The sequence below is a fragment of the Oncorhynchus keta genome, chromosome 20, assembly GCF_023373465.1.
Source record: "Oncorhynchus keta strain PuntledgeMale-10-30-2019 chromosome 20, Oket_V2, whole genome shotgun sequence".
In the NCBI taxonomy this organism is placed as follows: domain Eukaryota; kingdom Metazoa; phylum Chordata; class Actinopteri; order Salmoniformes; family Salmonidae; genus Oncorhynchus; species Oncorhynchus keta.
The window spans coordinates 18,991,095-19,007,938 of NC_068440.1; the positions used below are offsets into that span (position 1 = coordinate 18,991,095).

A 16,844-nucleotide genomic window follows, 5' to 3' on the forward strand; every position below is an offset into this window, starting at 1 on the left:
AGTAGGAATAGTCAATAATATTAGAAGACTGGAATGATGCTTAGTTAAATAAACAATGCTGTCGTTTATCTCGCTGGGGTTCAGTAGCACTACTACTGAAATGCTTTCATACATTATAGTACCATACCTAGATATGATTACATAATCCATAGATGTATATTACATACATATTTTAACAGCTTCAGACATAAGCCAAACCTTAACACAATTCTTAACCGTTCCTAATGAGTTCTGTTGGCAAAATATGCCTTTTCCTCTCATTCACATTATTATGAAGTTTAATGCATATAACAGGTAATGTAAAGATGTGTTTTTTTAATATAGCCACTTACCCAGAGGTAAGATATAACCTGTGATTTCTGTCTGTTTGCCTCTGACCCTGACAGGAAGGAGGCAGCCTTTTAAAATAAAGGACATTTTTCTTTCCTGCCTGCTGTAATAGGTGAAATTTCTCAGGTCCAGTTCCGTGCAGATGAGGCTGGGCTAATTGTAATGGCTGGAATGGAATAGAGTCCAACGTGATTGCCATGTGTTTGATACTGTTCTGTTTATGCCATTCCAGCCATTACAATGAGCCTGTCCTCCTATAACTCCTCCCAAACTGACAGAGGTAACTAATTTACCTTCTAAACATCTTTTAAATGTCAGAACAGTTATGATGCAACTTAAGCTTTCATGCATTGATCAAAAGCCCCAAAGTTATCTTTCTTATTGAAAAGGAAAAGGCACAACATTCACTAACCATTAAAAACAGTTTATTGAATCAACTATTGAAAGCTTGATTGTTTGTCCTTCATCAGGATATGAATTTGAACATTTCTTACTCATTTCGTCCCCCCCCCCCTATTTTTGTTTTAACTTGTCATCATACTCATGTCATGTGAGAAAGGCTAATGCTTCTGATGTCACTTAGCCATTCTGTACTTAACAAGTGGCCACACAAACTGATCAGACAGATAATGTACCTATCTGGAATACCGATGACAAAAGGACGAGGTGTTTGTTGCCCGTTACGTACTGTCCTTTACTGGAGTGTGTTGTGTTAAAGAGAGCAAGACCTTGGCATGGCGTAATAATGTTCTATAAATCATTTTCACAAACGTTTACGTAAAGTGTGCTATGCGTGTGTTCTTGCGTGAGCGTGTCATTAAGATAACGATAGAATGTGTAACAGATTGAATATCACGCTAGGAACAACATGAATCAATTGAAGATGAAACATGATTGGGACAGGCTGGTATAATGGGTTCCATAAGGAAGCCCACTCAGACCAAAACAGGTTTGGATGCTAAACGTATTGCATTGATTGCACTTTGTTTTCTGAACTGCAATCCATCTAGACTCTAGATGGAAATGTATGAAACTATAGCATTACATGTCTAAAGTGATAGTGTCTATCTACTGTATTAAACTGCTTCTGAAATAAACGTGCTCCACACCCTTGACAATATCTATCTCACTTGTTATTGTTTTGTTTTTTGTGTGGTCATGATCAATATTCACACTGGTATACCACTTAAGTACAAAGCAATATATTGGGCATGCATTCTAAGTGGTATGGATATTGGATCATATGCACTTGTGTGAGAGGGAGGGGTTGCCCAATTTGGCAACTGTGTGCTACTTTCTTTGTCCACTAGAGGGTGAACCACTCCACATTATCAACACCCTCTACACAGCATAGTCCACCAGTGAAAATAAGAAATTAAAGTTCCACCAATAAAGAAAATAGTTTTAATATATCACGCCACAATTACATACAAGTATTCTGTCATACCATACATCTTGGTTTCATAAACATGACAGTTTGATTTACAGTCAATTTAAATGAGAGCATGTCCTGATGGAGCAGCATGTCTGTAGTGTACCAGAGTATTTTATTTATTTACAGCACAATCAGTTGTGATTAAAACAGTTGAGGCACTAGACAGTGGGATTGGCAGTGCAATTTTCTACATACCCTGGGGTAGAGCTTTGCTTTGATGGTCCACGACAACAGTATTCTCTGGAACCTATGATATGATGATGGTACTAATACTTTGACATACATTAAATAACATAATGTTTCTGTAAGGTACGGTAGGAGTATCAGTTCACACCGAGGGTGAAAACAGTCCACTATCTTCCACAAATTTACCAGGTTTTCCCAGAAATCCTAGTTGGAATATTCTGGAAATGTCCGTCTTATGATTTCCCTTCAAATTCCAATCTTTCAACCGGAATTTCTGGAAAACCTGGGAATGATTGGGAAAACTAACAGAATTTTGTAACCCTATTCAGATCACACTCCTGCATTCTTCCAAAACAAGTCACATTGGCACAGTCAGGTACAGTACAGCTACATCACCACGATGTGAAAACAGACATTTTATTACGGTAATTTACAATAAATTTGACAACACATATTTTGGAGGAAACAAAACTACGCATCAGACACCCCTTCCAATCTTCTGTAGGAATGACTTGTTGAGAAGCGGACCAATAGCAGAGGACTGAATACAGATTCACTGGTTAGCGGCGCTTGTTGTAGTTCTGTTGTGTGTTCCACTCAAATGAATCTATGGTTGAAGAGAAAGCTTGTAAATAACACAGCACAGATTCTTTTCAGATTGTCACTTTTAGCCCAGTTCCAGAAATTATTGTGGATTCGTAACCAGGCCAGCTAAGAACAGCTTGGTTCAGCTCGGTTCGACTCAGTAGTGTAAAAAGCAAATATTAGGCTTGTACCTGGTTCGTCTTGGCTCCTCTTGCCCATCAATCCAACAAAGGAGTTAATTTTATGCCCTGAAAGAGAAGACAGCCAATACCATTGACACTGCAGTTATAGACAATGAGTGATGCAGTGACTAGTGTGCAGAGCAAAAAGGTGCGAGTTCTTTCAGTAACTGCCAATATTGTTTACATCCTGACCCTAACCTTAACCCTAGCCCTAACCTTAACCCTAGCCCTAACCTTAACCCTATCCCTAACCTTAACCCTAGCCCTAACCTTAACCCTAGCCCTAACCTTAACCCTAGCCCTAACCTTAACCCTAGCCCTAACCTTAACCCTAGCCCTAACCTTAACCCTAGCCCTAACCTTAACCCTAGCCCTAACCTTAACCCTAGCCCTAACCTTAACCCTAGCCCTAACCTTAACCCTAGCCCTAACCTTAACCCTAGCCCTAACCTTAACCCTAGCCCTAACCTTAACCCTAGCCCTAAGCTTAACCCTAGCCCTAACCTTAACCCTAGCCCTAACCTTAACCCTAGCCCTAACCTTAACCCTAGCCCTAACCTTAACCCTAGCCCTAACCTTAACCCTAGCCCTAACCTTAACCCTAGCCCTAACCTTAACCCTAGCCCTAACCTTAACCCTAGCCCTAACCTTAACCCTAGCCCTAACCTTAACCCTAGCCCTAACCTTAACCCTTATTCTAACCCTAACTGTAACCTTAGCAAGCGGTTGCTTATCAACAGATAGTGTGTTGACTTTACGACCATCTGTAGAAGATCTATCTGGACTATTCAAATAACGTGTGACCAATCATTTTCGTCAGTGATGCAATGAATAGTGTATAAACCTAAATGGTGAGAGGAGAGTGTGTAGAATCATATCTACACTCCTCCTACTCTGGCAGATATCTAGTCTTGTGCAAATTGATGGATGGACTCAGTCCCCGTCCCCTTGCCCTAGTGACTGAGAGATATAGAGGCGGCCACCCACACGTTTTGGAAGGAAGGGTAGTGGTTGGAGATTGTTTTTCCTAGAAGGGCAGGATAGGATGCATGTACTGAGGGGACACTTGCGTCCCAGACTGACGGATGTCTCTGTCAGACTCTGTCAATCACACTAATGGAATAGAATATAAAGGTTGAGGGAATGGGGGAGACAGGGGAGGATGTGGGGGAGAAGGGGGAGTGGTGGGGTTATAAAACTCTGCGTGAGACCCCTGGGATACCCTATCTGTCAACATACCCTCTCTGGCAACACATCAGGGGTTTGGGAATCATGATGATCGTAATGGGGCGACGGCATCCTGTGCCATTTCCATTGGTGGTCTAGTCACGAGTCACTTGAAATTTCCCCTCCGGACATCATAAGTGCTTGGCCCCTCCATTGTGTGTTATATACTGTAATATATTATAATGTATATATTATATGTATACTGTATAATGTATATATATAATATATATACTGTATAATGTATATATTATATTCAACAGTTTGTGTGGAAGGGTGAGATGCTCGGGTCCATCTTTCCATCATCCGCGTAACCAATCTAATTTAATGCCTAAATGTCCTTGGGCATTGATTGAAGCACTCTCTCTCTGTCTCTGTCTCCCTCTCTCGCTCACCTTTGCTCTCTCGCCATCTCTCTTCTTCCATTCCTCTCTCCCCCCTCTCTCTCTTCTTCCATTCCTCTCTCCCCTCTCTCTCTTCTTCCCGTCCTCTCTCTCCCCTCTCTCTCTCTTCTTCCATTCCTCTCTCTCCCCCTCTCTCTCTTCTTCCGTTCCTCTCTCCCCCCTCTCTCTCTCTTCTTCCATTCCTCTCTCTCCCCTCTCTCTCTTCTTCCATTCCTCTCTCTCCCCTCTCTCTCTTCTTCCATTCCTCTCTCTCCCCTCTCTCTCTTCTTCCATTCCTCTCTCTCCCCTCTCTCTCTCTTCTTCCATTCCTCTCTCTCCCCTCCCTCTCTCTTCTTCCATTCCTCTCTCCCCTCTCTCTCTTCTTCCATTCCTCTCTCTCCCCTCTCTCTCTCTTCTTCCATTCCTCTCCCTCCCCTCTCTCTCTTCTTCCATTCCTCTCTCTCCCCTCTCTCTCTCTTCTTCCATTCCTCTCTCTCCCCTCTCTCTCTCTTCTTCCATTCCTCTCTCTCCCCTCTCTCTCTTCTTCCATTCCTGTCTCTCCCCTCTCTCTCTTCTTCCATTCCTCTCCCTCCCCTATCTCTCTTATTCCATTCCTCTCTCTCCCCTCTCTCTCTCTTCTTCCAGTCCTCTCTCTCCCCTCTCTATCTCTTCTTCCATTCCTCTCTCTCCCCCCTCTCTATCTTCTTCCATTCCTCTCCCTCCCCTCTCTCTCTTATTCCATTCCTCTCTCTCCCCTCTCTCTCTCTTCTTCCATTCCTCTCTCTCCCCTCTCTCTCTCTTCTTCCAGTCCTCTCTCTCCCCTCTCTCTCTCTTCTTCCATTCCTCTCTCTCCCCTCTCTCTCTCTTCTTCCATTCCTCTCTCCCCCTCTCTCTCTCTTCTTCCAGTCCTCTCTCTCCCCTCTCTCTCTCTTCTTCCATTCCTCTCTCTCCCCTCTCTATTTCTCTCTCATTGCTTCTAATGATGAGTGATGTACAGTCATGCCTGCATTAAGGCTCCTGCCACACATTGGTCTATACCAGATATTCAGTCAATTCAGAACATATTCAGACCCCTTGACTTTTTCCAAATGTTGTTACGTTACAGCCTTATTCTAAAATGTATTGTTTTCCCTCAACAATCTACACACACACTACCCCATAACGACAAAGCGAAAAACAGAAATACCTAATTTACATAATAACACAATAATAACAAAATATCAAATCAAATTGTATTTGTCACATGCGCCGAATACAACAGGTAGACCTTACCACGAAATGTTTACTTACAAGCCCTTAACAATGCAGTTCAAGAAATAGAGTTAAGAAAATATTTACTAAACAAACTAAAGTTGAAAAAAAATCATAAAATCAAAAAGTAACACAAGAAAATTACACAACAATAATGAGGCTATATACAGGGGGAACCAGTCCGGCAACATTTTCTAAAGACCCCATGGGAAATATCACATTTACATAAGAATTCAGACCCTTTACCCAGTACTTTGTTAAAGAACCCTTGGCAGCGATTACAGCCTTGAGTCTTTTTGGGTATGACACTACAAGCTTAGCACACCTGTATTTGGGGAGTTTCTCCCATTCTTCTCTGCAGATCCTCTCAAGCTCTGTCAGGTTGGATAGGAAGTGCCGCTGCACAGCTATTTTCAGGTCTCTCCAGAGATGTTAGATTAGGTTCAAGTACGGACTCTGGCTGGACATTCAGAGACTTGTCCCGAAGCCACTCCTGCGCTGTCTTGGCTATGTGCTTAATGTGGGTCCTAAATGCCCCTGGAGCAAGTTTTCATCAAGGATCTCGTAGTACTATGCTCCATTCATCTTTCCCTCGATCCCGACTAGTCTCCCAGTCCCAGCCGCTGAAAAACATCACCACAGCATGATGCTAGCACCACCATGCTTCACCGTAGGGATGGTCCCAGGTTTCCTCCAGATGTGACGCTTGGCATTCAGGCCAAAGAGTTCAATCATGGTTTTATCAGACCAGGGAATCTTGTTTTTAGGTACCTTTCGGCAAATTCCAAGCGAGCTGTCATGTGCCTTTTACTGAGGAGTGGCTTCCGTCTGGCCACTCTAACATAAAAGTCTGATTGGTGAAGTGCTGCAGAGATGGTTGTCCTTCTGGAAGGTGCTCCCACCACCACAGAGGAACTCTGGAGCTCTGTCAGAGTGACCATCGGGTTCTTGGTCACCTCCCTGACCAAGGACCTTCTCCCCCGATTACTCAGTTTGGCTAGGCGGCCAGCTGTAGAAAGAGTCTTGGTGGTTCCAAACTTCTTCCAATTGAGAATGATAGAGGCCAATGTGTTCTTGGTTTTTGCTCTGACATGCACGGTCAACTGTGGGACCTTATATAGACAGGTGTGTGCCTTTCCAAATCATGTCCAACCAATTGAAATTACCACAGGTGGACTCCAATCAAGTTGTGCAAAAAATTTAAAAAATCAGTTTTTGATTTGTCATTATGGGGTCTTGTGTGTAGGTTGATGAGGATTATTATTTTTAAATCCATTTTAGAATAAGGCTGTAATTTAACAAATTGTGTTAAAAGGGATTAGGACTGAACACTTTCTAAATGCACTATACAGTATGTATTTATGCTGCACTTGCTGCCTCCTTTCGCTGAGTAGGGGAGTCATTTAAGAAATACCTAAATGACTGAACAGAGGGGATGTGGGATATCCCTCTCTCTCTCCCACTGGGCACAGATGTCATTTCAATGTCTAGTTTTGATTTACATTTGGTTGAGTTAACTACAGTGAATTCAGCATGAAAAAAAACATGATATCACCATGTAATTGGATTTAGGTTCAAAGTTCTTTGATAAATTTCCTTTCATTGATGACTTTTTCCATGTTGATTCAACGTCATCATATTTATTTTACTCAGTCAAGGGGTCTTCAAGGCAGAATTAACACTACCATCCTAGTGAAGAAATGGAGTAGTCTTCAAGGCAGAATTAACACTACCATCCTAGTGAAGAAATGGAGTAGTCTTCAAGGCAGAATTAACACTACCATCCTAGTGAAGAAATGGAGTAGTCTTCAAGGCAGAATTAACACTACCATCCTAGTGAAGAAATGGAGTAGTCTTCAAGGCAGAATTAACACTACCATCCTAGTGAAGAAATGGAGTAGTCTTCAAGGCAGAATTAACACTACCATCCTAGTGAAGAAATGGAGTGGTCTTCAAGGCAGAATTAACACTACCATCCTAGTGAAGAAATGGAGTAGTCTTCAAGGCAGAATTAACACTACCATCCTAGTGAAGAAATGGAGTAGTCTTCAAGGCAGAATTAACACTACCATCCTAGTGAAGAAATAGAGTAGTCTTCAAGGCAGAATTAACACTATACCATCCTAGTGAAGAAATGGAGTAGTCTTCAAGGCAGAATTAACACTACCATCCTAGTGAAGAAATGGAGTAGTCTTCAAGGCAGAATTAACACTACCATCCTAGTGAAGAAATGGAGTAGTCTTCAAGGCAGAATTAACACTACCATCCTAGTGAAGAAATGGAGTAGTCTTCAAGGCAGAATTAACACTACCATCCTAGTGAAGAAATGGAGTAGTCTTCAAGGCAGAATTAACACTACCATCCTAGTGAAGAAATGGAGTAGTCTTCAAGGCAGAATTAACACTACCATCCTAGTGAAGAAATGGAGTGGTCTTCAAGGCAGAATTAACACTACCATCCTAGTGAAGAAATGGAGTAGTCTTCAAGGCAGAATTAACACTACCATCCTAGTGAAGAAATGGAGTAGTCTTCAAGGCAGAATTAACACTACCATCCTAGTGAAGAAATAGAGTAGTCTTCAAGGCAGAATTAACACTACCATCCTAGTGAAGAAATGGAGTAGTCTTCAAGGCAGAATTAACACTACCATCCTAGTGAAGAAATGGAGTAGTCTTCAAGGCAGAATTAACACTACCATCCTAGTGAAGAAATGGAGTAGTCTTCAAGGCAGAATTAACACTACCATCCTAGTGAAGAAATGGAGTAGTCTTCAAGGCAGAATTAACACTACCATCCTAGTGAAGAAATGGAGTAGTCTTCAAGGCAGAATTAACACTATACCATCCTAGTGAAGAAATGGAGTGGTCTTCAAGGCAGAATTAACACTACCATCCTAGTGAAGAAATGGAGTAGTCTTCAAGGCAGAATTAACACTACCATCCTAGTGAAGAAATGGAGTGGTCTTCAAGGCAGAATTAACACTACCATCCTAGTGAAGAAATGGAGTAGTCTTCAAGGCAGAATTAACACTACCATCCTAGTGAAGAAATGGAGTGGTCTTCAAGGCAGAATTAACACTACCATCCTAGTGAAGAAATTGAGTAGTCTTCAAGGCAGAATTAACACTACCATCCTAGTGAAGAAATGGAGTAGTCTTCAAGGCAGAATTAACACTACCATCCTAGTGAAGAAATGGAGTGGTCTTCAAGGCAGAATTAACACTACCATCCTAGTGAAGAAATGGAGTAGTCTTCAAGGCAGAATTAACACTACCATCCTAGTGAAGAAATGGAGTGGTCTTCAAGGCAGAATTAAGACTAGTATCCTAGTGATGGAATAGAGGTCTTTAAGGCAGAATTAAAAGGATGTACCCTAGTGAGGGAATGTTGGGGTTTTCAAGGCATTGAAGACCACCTACTGTCTCCTTAAATCCCTCAAACGACCTGTTAGCTGTGTGGGTTGTGATTTAATTAAAACATCTGACAATTTTTTTTCTCTCTCTCCCTCTCTTTCAGTTTGACTTTTACTTACCATTATGCAAAATAAATATCATTTTTTCAACCCATGCATTTTCTTATTTTGCTGCTGGGCAACATTTGGTGTGTGCTCTCCCTCCCACACATGGTTAGCACGAACCTCTACAACCCACATGGTGAACTACAGGTGAACAGTACTCATGGCGTCAACGTAATCAAACGTCATAACTTGTAACACCTGACCTGATGTGCAAATAATCCCCAACCTTGCCTGACAGGCTACCAGCACCTGCCTAGCCGACACACGTGTGCCTCACATGCTCAGTTATGCACAGTCCTTGTGCCTTTGTAACATGTCAGTAAAACTAATTATAACTTAGTAAACCATGGCTTCATATTTCGGACAAGGACAATTATTGCGAAATATTCTCCGATATTAATGAAAAAGATGAATTCATTATGAGTTTGTCACTTACTTTTTCGGGTTATCTGTGCATTCGCTGTTGGAAGAAAGGGGGAAAAACATCAATCAATGTAGGCCTACAATAATGTAATTTCCTTTATGAATAGGCAAAAAACCTGCGTAAAGATATTGATATACAGTTTGTAATTATGAATTGCAATAATAATGCATATCAATTCATGTGATTCATTTTAATGGCAACAAACGGGAAAGTGTTTTATAGAGACTGAAGAATGGCGACAGGGCAAGGCGCGAGGAGGCACGGTCTTACCGGAGGAGCGTTTCCCCATCAGGCCAAAGAACTGATGAGGCCGCGGTTTCCGCGTCATCCTCCGCAGTATCTCTCTGAACGGGTCAGACGACAGCCACTCGTCCTGCACGAGGGAGGAAATCAAATTAACGGAACATCAGACATAGGGTATAGGAGGAGGGGGAGACAGACTCCTTTATAGACTTACAAGCCTATAGCTCTGCGTAAAATATCGTATATTTTTATAGCTCTAGATCTAATCTCGAAGGGCAATCTCTATATATCAGTAAAGACACCCCGTGTGAACTTTCATATCCGATCCTATTTTTATCTGACGGTGTAGCCTATATTTTAAGAGTCAACATTAGTCTAAAAGCAGGGGCCCAACAGCTGCTAATGACCACGGGCTCATTAAAGTGTCCATCACTTATCCAAGACATCCCAGGTCCTTTGGTTCCTTCCTTATTGAATAATATAACCCACCCGAGGCAATGATTACATAGGCCTACCTGCTGAATGTTCCCAATCTGACTGAAGTTTATGAGAAATATGCCCCAAGATCCGCCCAGAGACTTGGCAGTCGCCCAACCCGCAATGTCAAAGGTTGAACGTGCGCTACATGTGAATGAAGCTTCAATCTGGGACTAAAGTAATGATCGCTGTACACTGAGCTAAAAGCTCACAATTTACGCCCAATGAATCATAACAAATCTTTCACCCGACATTATGTTTAATCCCTATACATGCTTAATTGCGCATCACCAAACTCTCCGAAACAGGTGAATTAAACTATAACAGACATCAGCATACAAATATTTTATAACATGTGTGATAAAAAATAGTTTTAAACAATTTTGGTGAACAAAACACAAGGCTGTGCCATTAAATTAAACAATATTTTTTGTCCAATAGTTAAGCAATCATACATTTTACGTGTTCATTTTTTAAATTCGTTTCGTAGACGATTCTAACGGAAAAAATAATATAATTGTCTTGTTATGTCAAATCATTAAATCAGTCCTACCGTAATTTGATCGTTTGTCCAATAATCAAGATCTTCTTTTGGACCAATTTCTTCACAAAAAAATTGGGCAATAGCAATAAAAGCTATCACAAGCGGTAGAAGTAATTTCATGATGCAGCTATCTGTTGCGCGCAACTCTTCCGCCCTAAAACTATTCTTTCTTCGTTTGTTTCTATTTTAAAAAGTAGAAATAGGCTATTACAGCACTTGTAAACTGAGTTTAAATGTTTTTCAACCCCTCTCTATGACTTTTGAGAGATCGATGTTTACACCTGCGGAAATTGGTATCGTCTCCTCTCCATATAAGTGTCTTAAGCGTACGCAAAAATGAAATGTTCCTTTCTTGGTTGAAACCTCCGCTCAGTTCCCTTTCTGCTCCAGTCCGCGCGCTCTGCCGCTCTACAGCGCCTACACCTTGGTCCTGTTGGGTCTTTGTGACAATACTGTAGTACTGCACTAGGTTATATAGCAAGGGGTAGAAGTGCGACAGGTATCTTAATTCGCTTTAAATCAAGTACATTTACTTGACATGTACTTCCTGAGAGCTGTGTGATGACTAACATCCGTCGTGGTATTTTGCATATGGTCGATATTACTTTCAAACGTTCCCCTATGACCCTCCTTAGCACTCTGCTTATTGTTCCGGTTGTAATCGGAATGTCCAAGTGAAGCGAATGGAGTAGGAGAGTCTGATGACGCACTGAAGTTCAAGGTTTCTACGTAAGTACTTATGACTGTCCTACGCCAAAGCAACAAAATCATTATAAAACGAAAATTGATTTGCATCTTATATATCAGTGGAAGATGTTTTCAACAAACATTCCAGAATCTTCACATTGCAGTTGACAAGTTTGGATTCTGCAGTTGACAAGTCTGGATTCTAAAAGTCACTTTTCTAAACTTTTGTAAAAATGAATAGTTGTACATCGAATAATTAGAATTGCTAAACCATGTCAACAGGAGTCTCATCTTTTTTTCAGATTTCATATATTACTTTAGAAAGTAAACATGTTTAAATAAAATCTTAGATAGGCCTACAGAACTTTATAATTTTTGAACCTCCCTAACAACTCTAAAATCACACAGACAAGGTCCCCCAATCACTTATAGGCACTATAGGCTTCTCTCAGAAGAGGATGCTGTGTGCTTTCTTCCTTTCTACCCAGATATAGGCTATTTGACAATGGTTCTGGACACATAGCGAGAGAAAGAGAGAGAGCAAAAACATATATAGTCCCTTGACGTTTTCCAAATGTTGTTACGTTACAGCCTTATTCTAAAATTCATTCAATTGTTTCTTCCCCTCATCAATCCTGACACAATACCCCATAATGACAAAGCAAAAACAGGGCTTTTGAAATTTTAGCAAAGTATTAAAAATAAAAACTGAAATATGACATTTACATAAGTATTCAGACCCTTTACTCAGTACTTTGTTGAAGCACATTTGGCAGCCATTACAGCCTCGAGTCTTCATGGGTGTGACTCTACAAGCTTGGCACAACTGTATTTGGAGAGTTTCTCCCATTCTTCTCTGCAGATTCTCTCAAGCTCTGTCAGGTTTGATGGGGAGCATTGCTGCACAGCTATTTTCAGGTCTCTCCAGAGATGTTAGATCAGGTTCAAGTCCGGGCTCTGGCTGGGCCACTCAAGGACATTCAGAGACTTGTCCCGAAGCTACTCCTGCGTTGTCTTGGCTGTGTGCTTAGGGCCGTTGTCCTGTTGGAAGGTGAACCTTCGCCCCCAGTCTGAGGGACCTGAGCGCTCTTTCCCTCCAGCCTGACTAGTCTTCCAGTCCTTGCCACTGAAAACATCCCGACAGCTGATGCTGCCACCACCATTTCTTTACATTTTCTATTTATTTATTTGACCTTTATTTAACCAGGTAGGCCAGTTGAGAACACCTTTATTTAACCAGGTAGGCCAGTTGAGAACACCTTTATTTAACCAGGTAGGCCAGTTGAGAACACCTTTATTTAACCAGGTAGGCCAGTTGAGAACACCTTTATTTAACCAGGTAGGCCAGTTGAGAACACCTTTATTTAACCAGGTAGGCCAGTTGAGAACACCTTTATTTAACCAGGTAGGCCAGTTGAGAACACCTTTATTTAACCAGGTAGGCCAGTTGAGAACACCTTTATTTAACCAGGTAGGCCAGTTGAGAACACCTTTATTTAACCAGGTAGGCCAGTTGAGAACAAGTTCTCATTTACAACTGCGACCTGGCCAAGATAAAGCTAAGCAGTTTGACACATACAACAACATAGAGTTACACATGGAATAAACAAACATACAATCAATAATACAGTAGAAAAATATATATACAGCATGTGAAAATGAGGTAGTATAAGAGAGGTAAGGCAATAAATATGCCATGGTGGCAAAGTAATTACAATATAGCAATTAAACACTGGAATGGTAGGATGTGCAGAACATGAATGTGCAATTTGAGATACTGGTGTGCAAAGGAGCAAGATGAATAAATAAATAAATACAGTATGGGGATGAGGAAGATTGGATGGGCTATTTACAGATGAGCTATGTACAGGTGCAGTGATCTGTGAGCTGCTCTGACAGCTGGTGCTTAAAGCTAGTGAGGGAGGTAAGAGTCTCCAGCTTCAGAGATTTTTGCAGTTTGTTCCAGTCATTGGCAGCAGAGATTCCCCAGCGTTGCGCACTGCTGCCATCATCATTACGCACACCTGCCTTCCCTCGTCAAGCGCGTCAGCGATTATTGGAGTCACCTGGACTCAATCATTACCTTCCCTATATCTGTCTGGTTCACTGCTCTGTTCCCTGCTTCTGCATTGATTGTCATATGTCCTTGTATACCCGTGTGCTGACACGGGTCCTGTCTTGTTTTCTGTGTTTCCTGATTATATGTTTGAGTCCCCGTACCTGCTTCTCATCCCCGGCGTCGGTCCTTACATGTGGTGTTGATGGTACCCTAAATTCAATTATAAAATATACAGACCACACATTCCAATTGGCTATACTTAAACTCTTTAACATCATCTTCAGCTCTGGCATCGTCCACAATATTTGGAACCAAGAACGGATCATCACAATCCACAAAAGCGGAGACAAATTTGACCCCAATAAATTCAGCGGGAGATGCATCAACAGCCACCTTGGGACAGTCCTCTGCATTATCATCAACAGCCACCTTGGGACAGTCCTCTGCATTATCATCAACAGCCACATTGGGATAGTCCTCTGCATTATCATCAACAGCCACCATGGGACAGTCCCTGCATTATCCTCAACAGCCACCGTGGGACAGTCCTCTGCATTATCATCAACAGCCACCTTGGGACAGTCCTCTGCATTATCATCAACAGCCACCTTGGGATAGTCCTCTGCATTATCATCAACAGCCACCGTGGGACAGTCCTCTGCATTATCATCAACAGCCACCTTGGGATAGTCCTCTGCATTATCATCAACAGCCACCGTGGAACAGTCCTCTGCATTATCATCAACAGCCACCTTGGGATAGTCCTCTGCATTATCATCAACAGCCACCTTGGGACAGTCCTCTGCATTATCATCAACAGCCACCTTGGGACAGTCCTCTGCATTATCATCAACAGCCACCTTGGGATAGTCCTCTGCATTATCATCAACAACCACCTTGGGACAGTCCTCTGCATTATCATCAACAGCCACCTTGGGACAGTCCTCTGCATTATCATCAACAGCCACCTTGGGACCGTCCTCTGCATTATCATCAACAGCCACCTTGGGACAGTCCCCTGCATTATCATCAACAGCTACCTTGGGACAGTTCACTGCATTATCATTAACAGCAGACTCACACATTTCCTCAGTGAAAACAATGTAATGAGCAAATTTCAGATTGGCTTTTTACCAAATTAGACCGATAGACCACGTATTCACCCTGCACACCCTAATTGACAAACAAACAAAACAAAACAAAGGCAAAGTCTTCTCATGCTCTGTTGATTTTCATATGAGGATCTGCTATACAAATTGATGGAAAGAGATGTTGGGGGAAAAACATACAACATTATAAAATCCATGTACACAAACAAGTGTGCAGTTTTTAAAAACACAGTCCATGACAACAAACCTTAGTAAGACAAAAATATAGGCTTGCCAGTTGCCAGGACCACAAATACAAGTTCCGTCTAGACACCGTTACCCTAGAGCATACAAAAAACTATACATACCTTGGCCTAAACATCAGCGCCACAGATAACTTCCACAAATCTGTGAACGACCTGAGAGACAAGGCAAGAAGGGCCTGCTACGCCATCAAAAGGAACATAAAATTTGCCATAACAATTAGGATCTGGTAAAAAAATCCATGAATCCATTATTGAACCCATTGAACCCTTTATTGAACCCTTTATGGCTGTGAGGTCTGGGGTCCGTCCGCTCACCAACCAAGAATTCACAAAATGGGACAAACACCAAATTGAGACTCTGCATGCAGAATTCTGCAAAAATATTCTTCCTGTACAACGTAAAACACCAAATAATGCATGCAGAGCAGAGTTAGGCCGATATCCGCTAATTATCAAAATCCAGATTCTACAACCACCTAAAAGGAAGCAATTCCCAACCTTCCATAGCAAAGCCATCACCCACAGAGAGATGAACCTGGAAAAGAGTCCCCTAAGCAAGTTGGTCCAAATCATCAGAAAATAAAAAGAGAATTACTTGACACATTGGAAAGAATTAACAAACAAAAAAAGAGCAAACTAGAATGCTATTTGGCCCTAAACAGAGGGTACACAGTGGCAGAATACCTGACCACTGTGACACTGTCCCATATCTACTGGGTGAAATACCACGGTGTGCCATCACAGCAGCAAAATGTGTGACCTGTTGCCACAAAAAAAGGGCAACTAGTGAAGAACAAACACCATTGTAAAATACCACCCATATTTCTGTGTATTTATTTAGTATTTGAACCATTTGCCTGGAGGTGAATAACCCTGCAAAGTGGAGAGGAGCCAGGTCATTTGTTTTGCAGAAAGTTGTTGGCTGTGAAGAGAGAGATACACCGACAACACACAGTCCACAGTGTCCACGCAGCCCAATTCGTGCTTGACAACTCAAGTGCCTTTATCTCAGCAATAATGGACTCCTTTTATTCAATCAATGGCAAAATGCTAATGTTAATTTGACCCGAAAATAACATGTGAGGTGCAAAGCCTGTCTGTCATTCGCAATAGATGGAATGTCATTGTCATGTACATGTACTGTATCTATAGTCTATGGATTATATAAAAGGTCCCCCAGTGACTATTAATCACATAGTGGGATGTGTGCATTTCTAATACATAAACCATGATGTAAATAGTCCTGAGTACATGTACAGACAGAGATACAATGATGATGTTATGTCTGAACTGAAATGTACAGGTTATTCATGTACTTTAGGATCGACCCAGTCAGAATGTGGCCATTTTACAGAGATCCAACCTATAGGATGTGTTGTAATGACACCTGAATCTATTCCTCTTTTTGACATTTGACCTTTTGCCACGTCACATTGTGCCTGTCGTCAGAGCACATGCATATATTATTAAAATGTTCCGTTTATAAATAACAAATATTACATTTATGGATCAGGATGAATAAATCAGCAGTGACTTAAAATTCCCTGCTGCCTGGCGGGTCTGGAGACAAAGTTATGGTGGATTTACGCTGCTGCTAATATTAATGACATTATCTGTGATGCCATGGTATCTGTGGTCACCAAGACTCTTTAGATGGATATCAATCATCTGATTAACAGAGGGAAGAAGAGAGGGAGGAAAGGGAAAGGGATATTAAATCAGAAGAAGCGGGTATCATGTGGGAGAAGAAAATGGGAGATGGAGACTGAGAGAAAGAGAGTATGAAAGAGAGACGAGGAGAGGCAGGGGGGTAGATGGGGAGGGGTGGGAGGTAGAGGGAGGTAGGGGGGAGAGGTGGGAGATAGAGGGAGGTAGAGGGAGGTAGAGGGAGGTAGAGGGAGAGAGGTGGGAGGGGGAGGGGGGAGGTAGAGGGGGAGAGGTGGGAGTAGAGGGAGGTAGAGGGA

At 41.8% G+C, this 16,844-nt stretch overlaps 1 protein-coding gene across 1 annotated transcript; it reads right to left on the reverse strand.

Annotated features, from left to right (window-relative positions):
• Positions 1 to 1,720: 1,720 nt before the first annotated feature.
• On the reverse strand, positions 1,721 to 11,448 carry LOC118399509 (protachykinin-like). The gene is made up of 5 exons (XM_035795643.2): positions 10,790 to 11,448; positions 9,787 to 9,889; positions 9,529 to 9,552; positions 2,728 to 2,784; positions 1,721 to 2,558 (listed from the first exon to the last, which is right to left on the reverse strand). Exons 1-5 carry the CDS (start codon positions 10,898 to 10,900, stop codon positions 2,512 to 2,514), a joined length of 342 nt encoding a protein of 113 aa, XP_035651536.1. The 5' UTR covers positions 10,901 to 11,448; the 3' UTR covers positions 1,721 to 2,511.
• Positions 11,449 to 16,844: the final 5,396 nt, after the last annotated feature.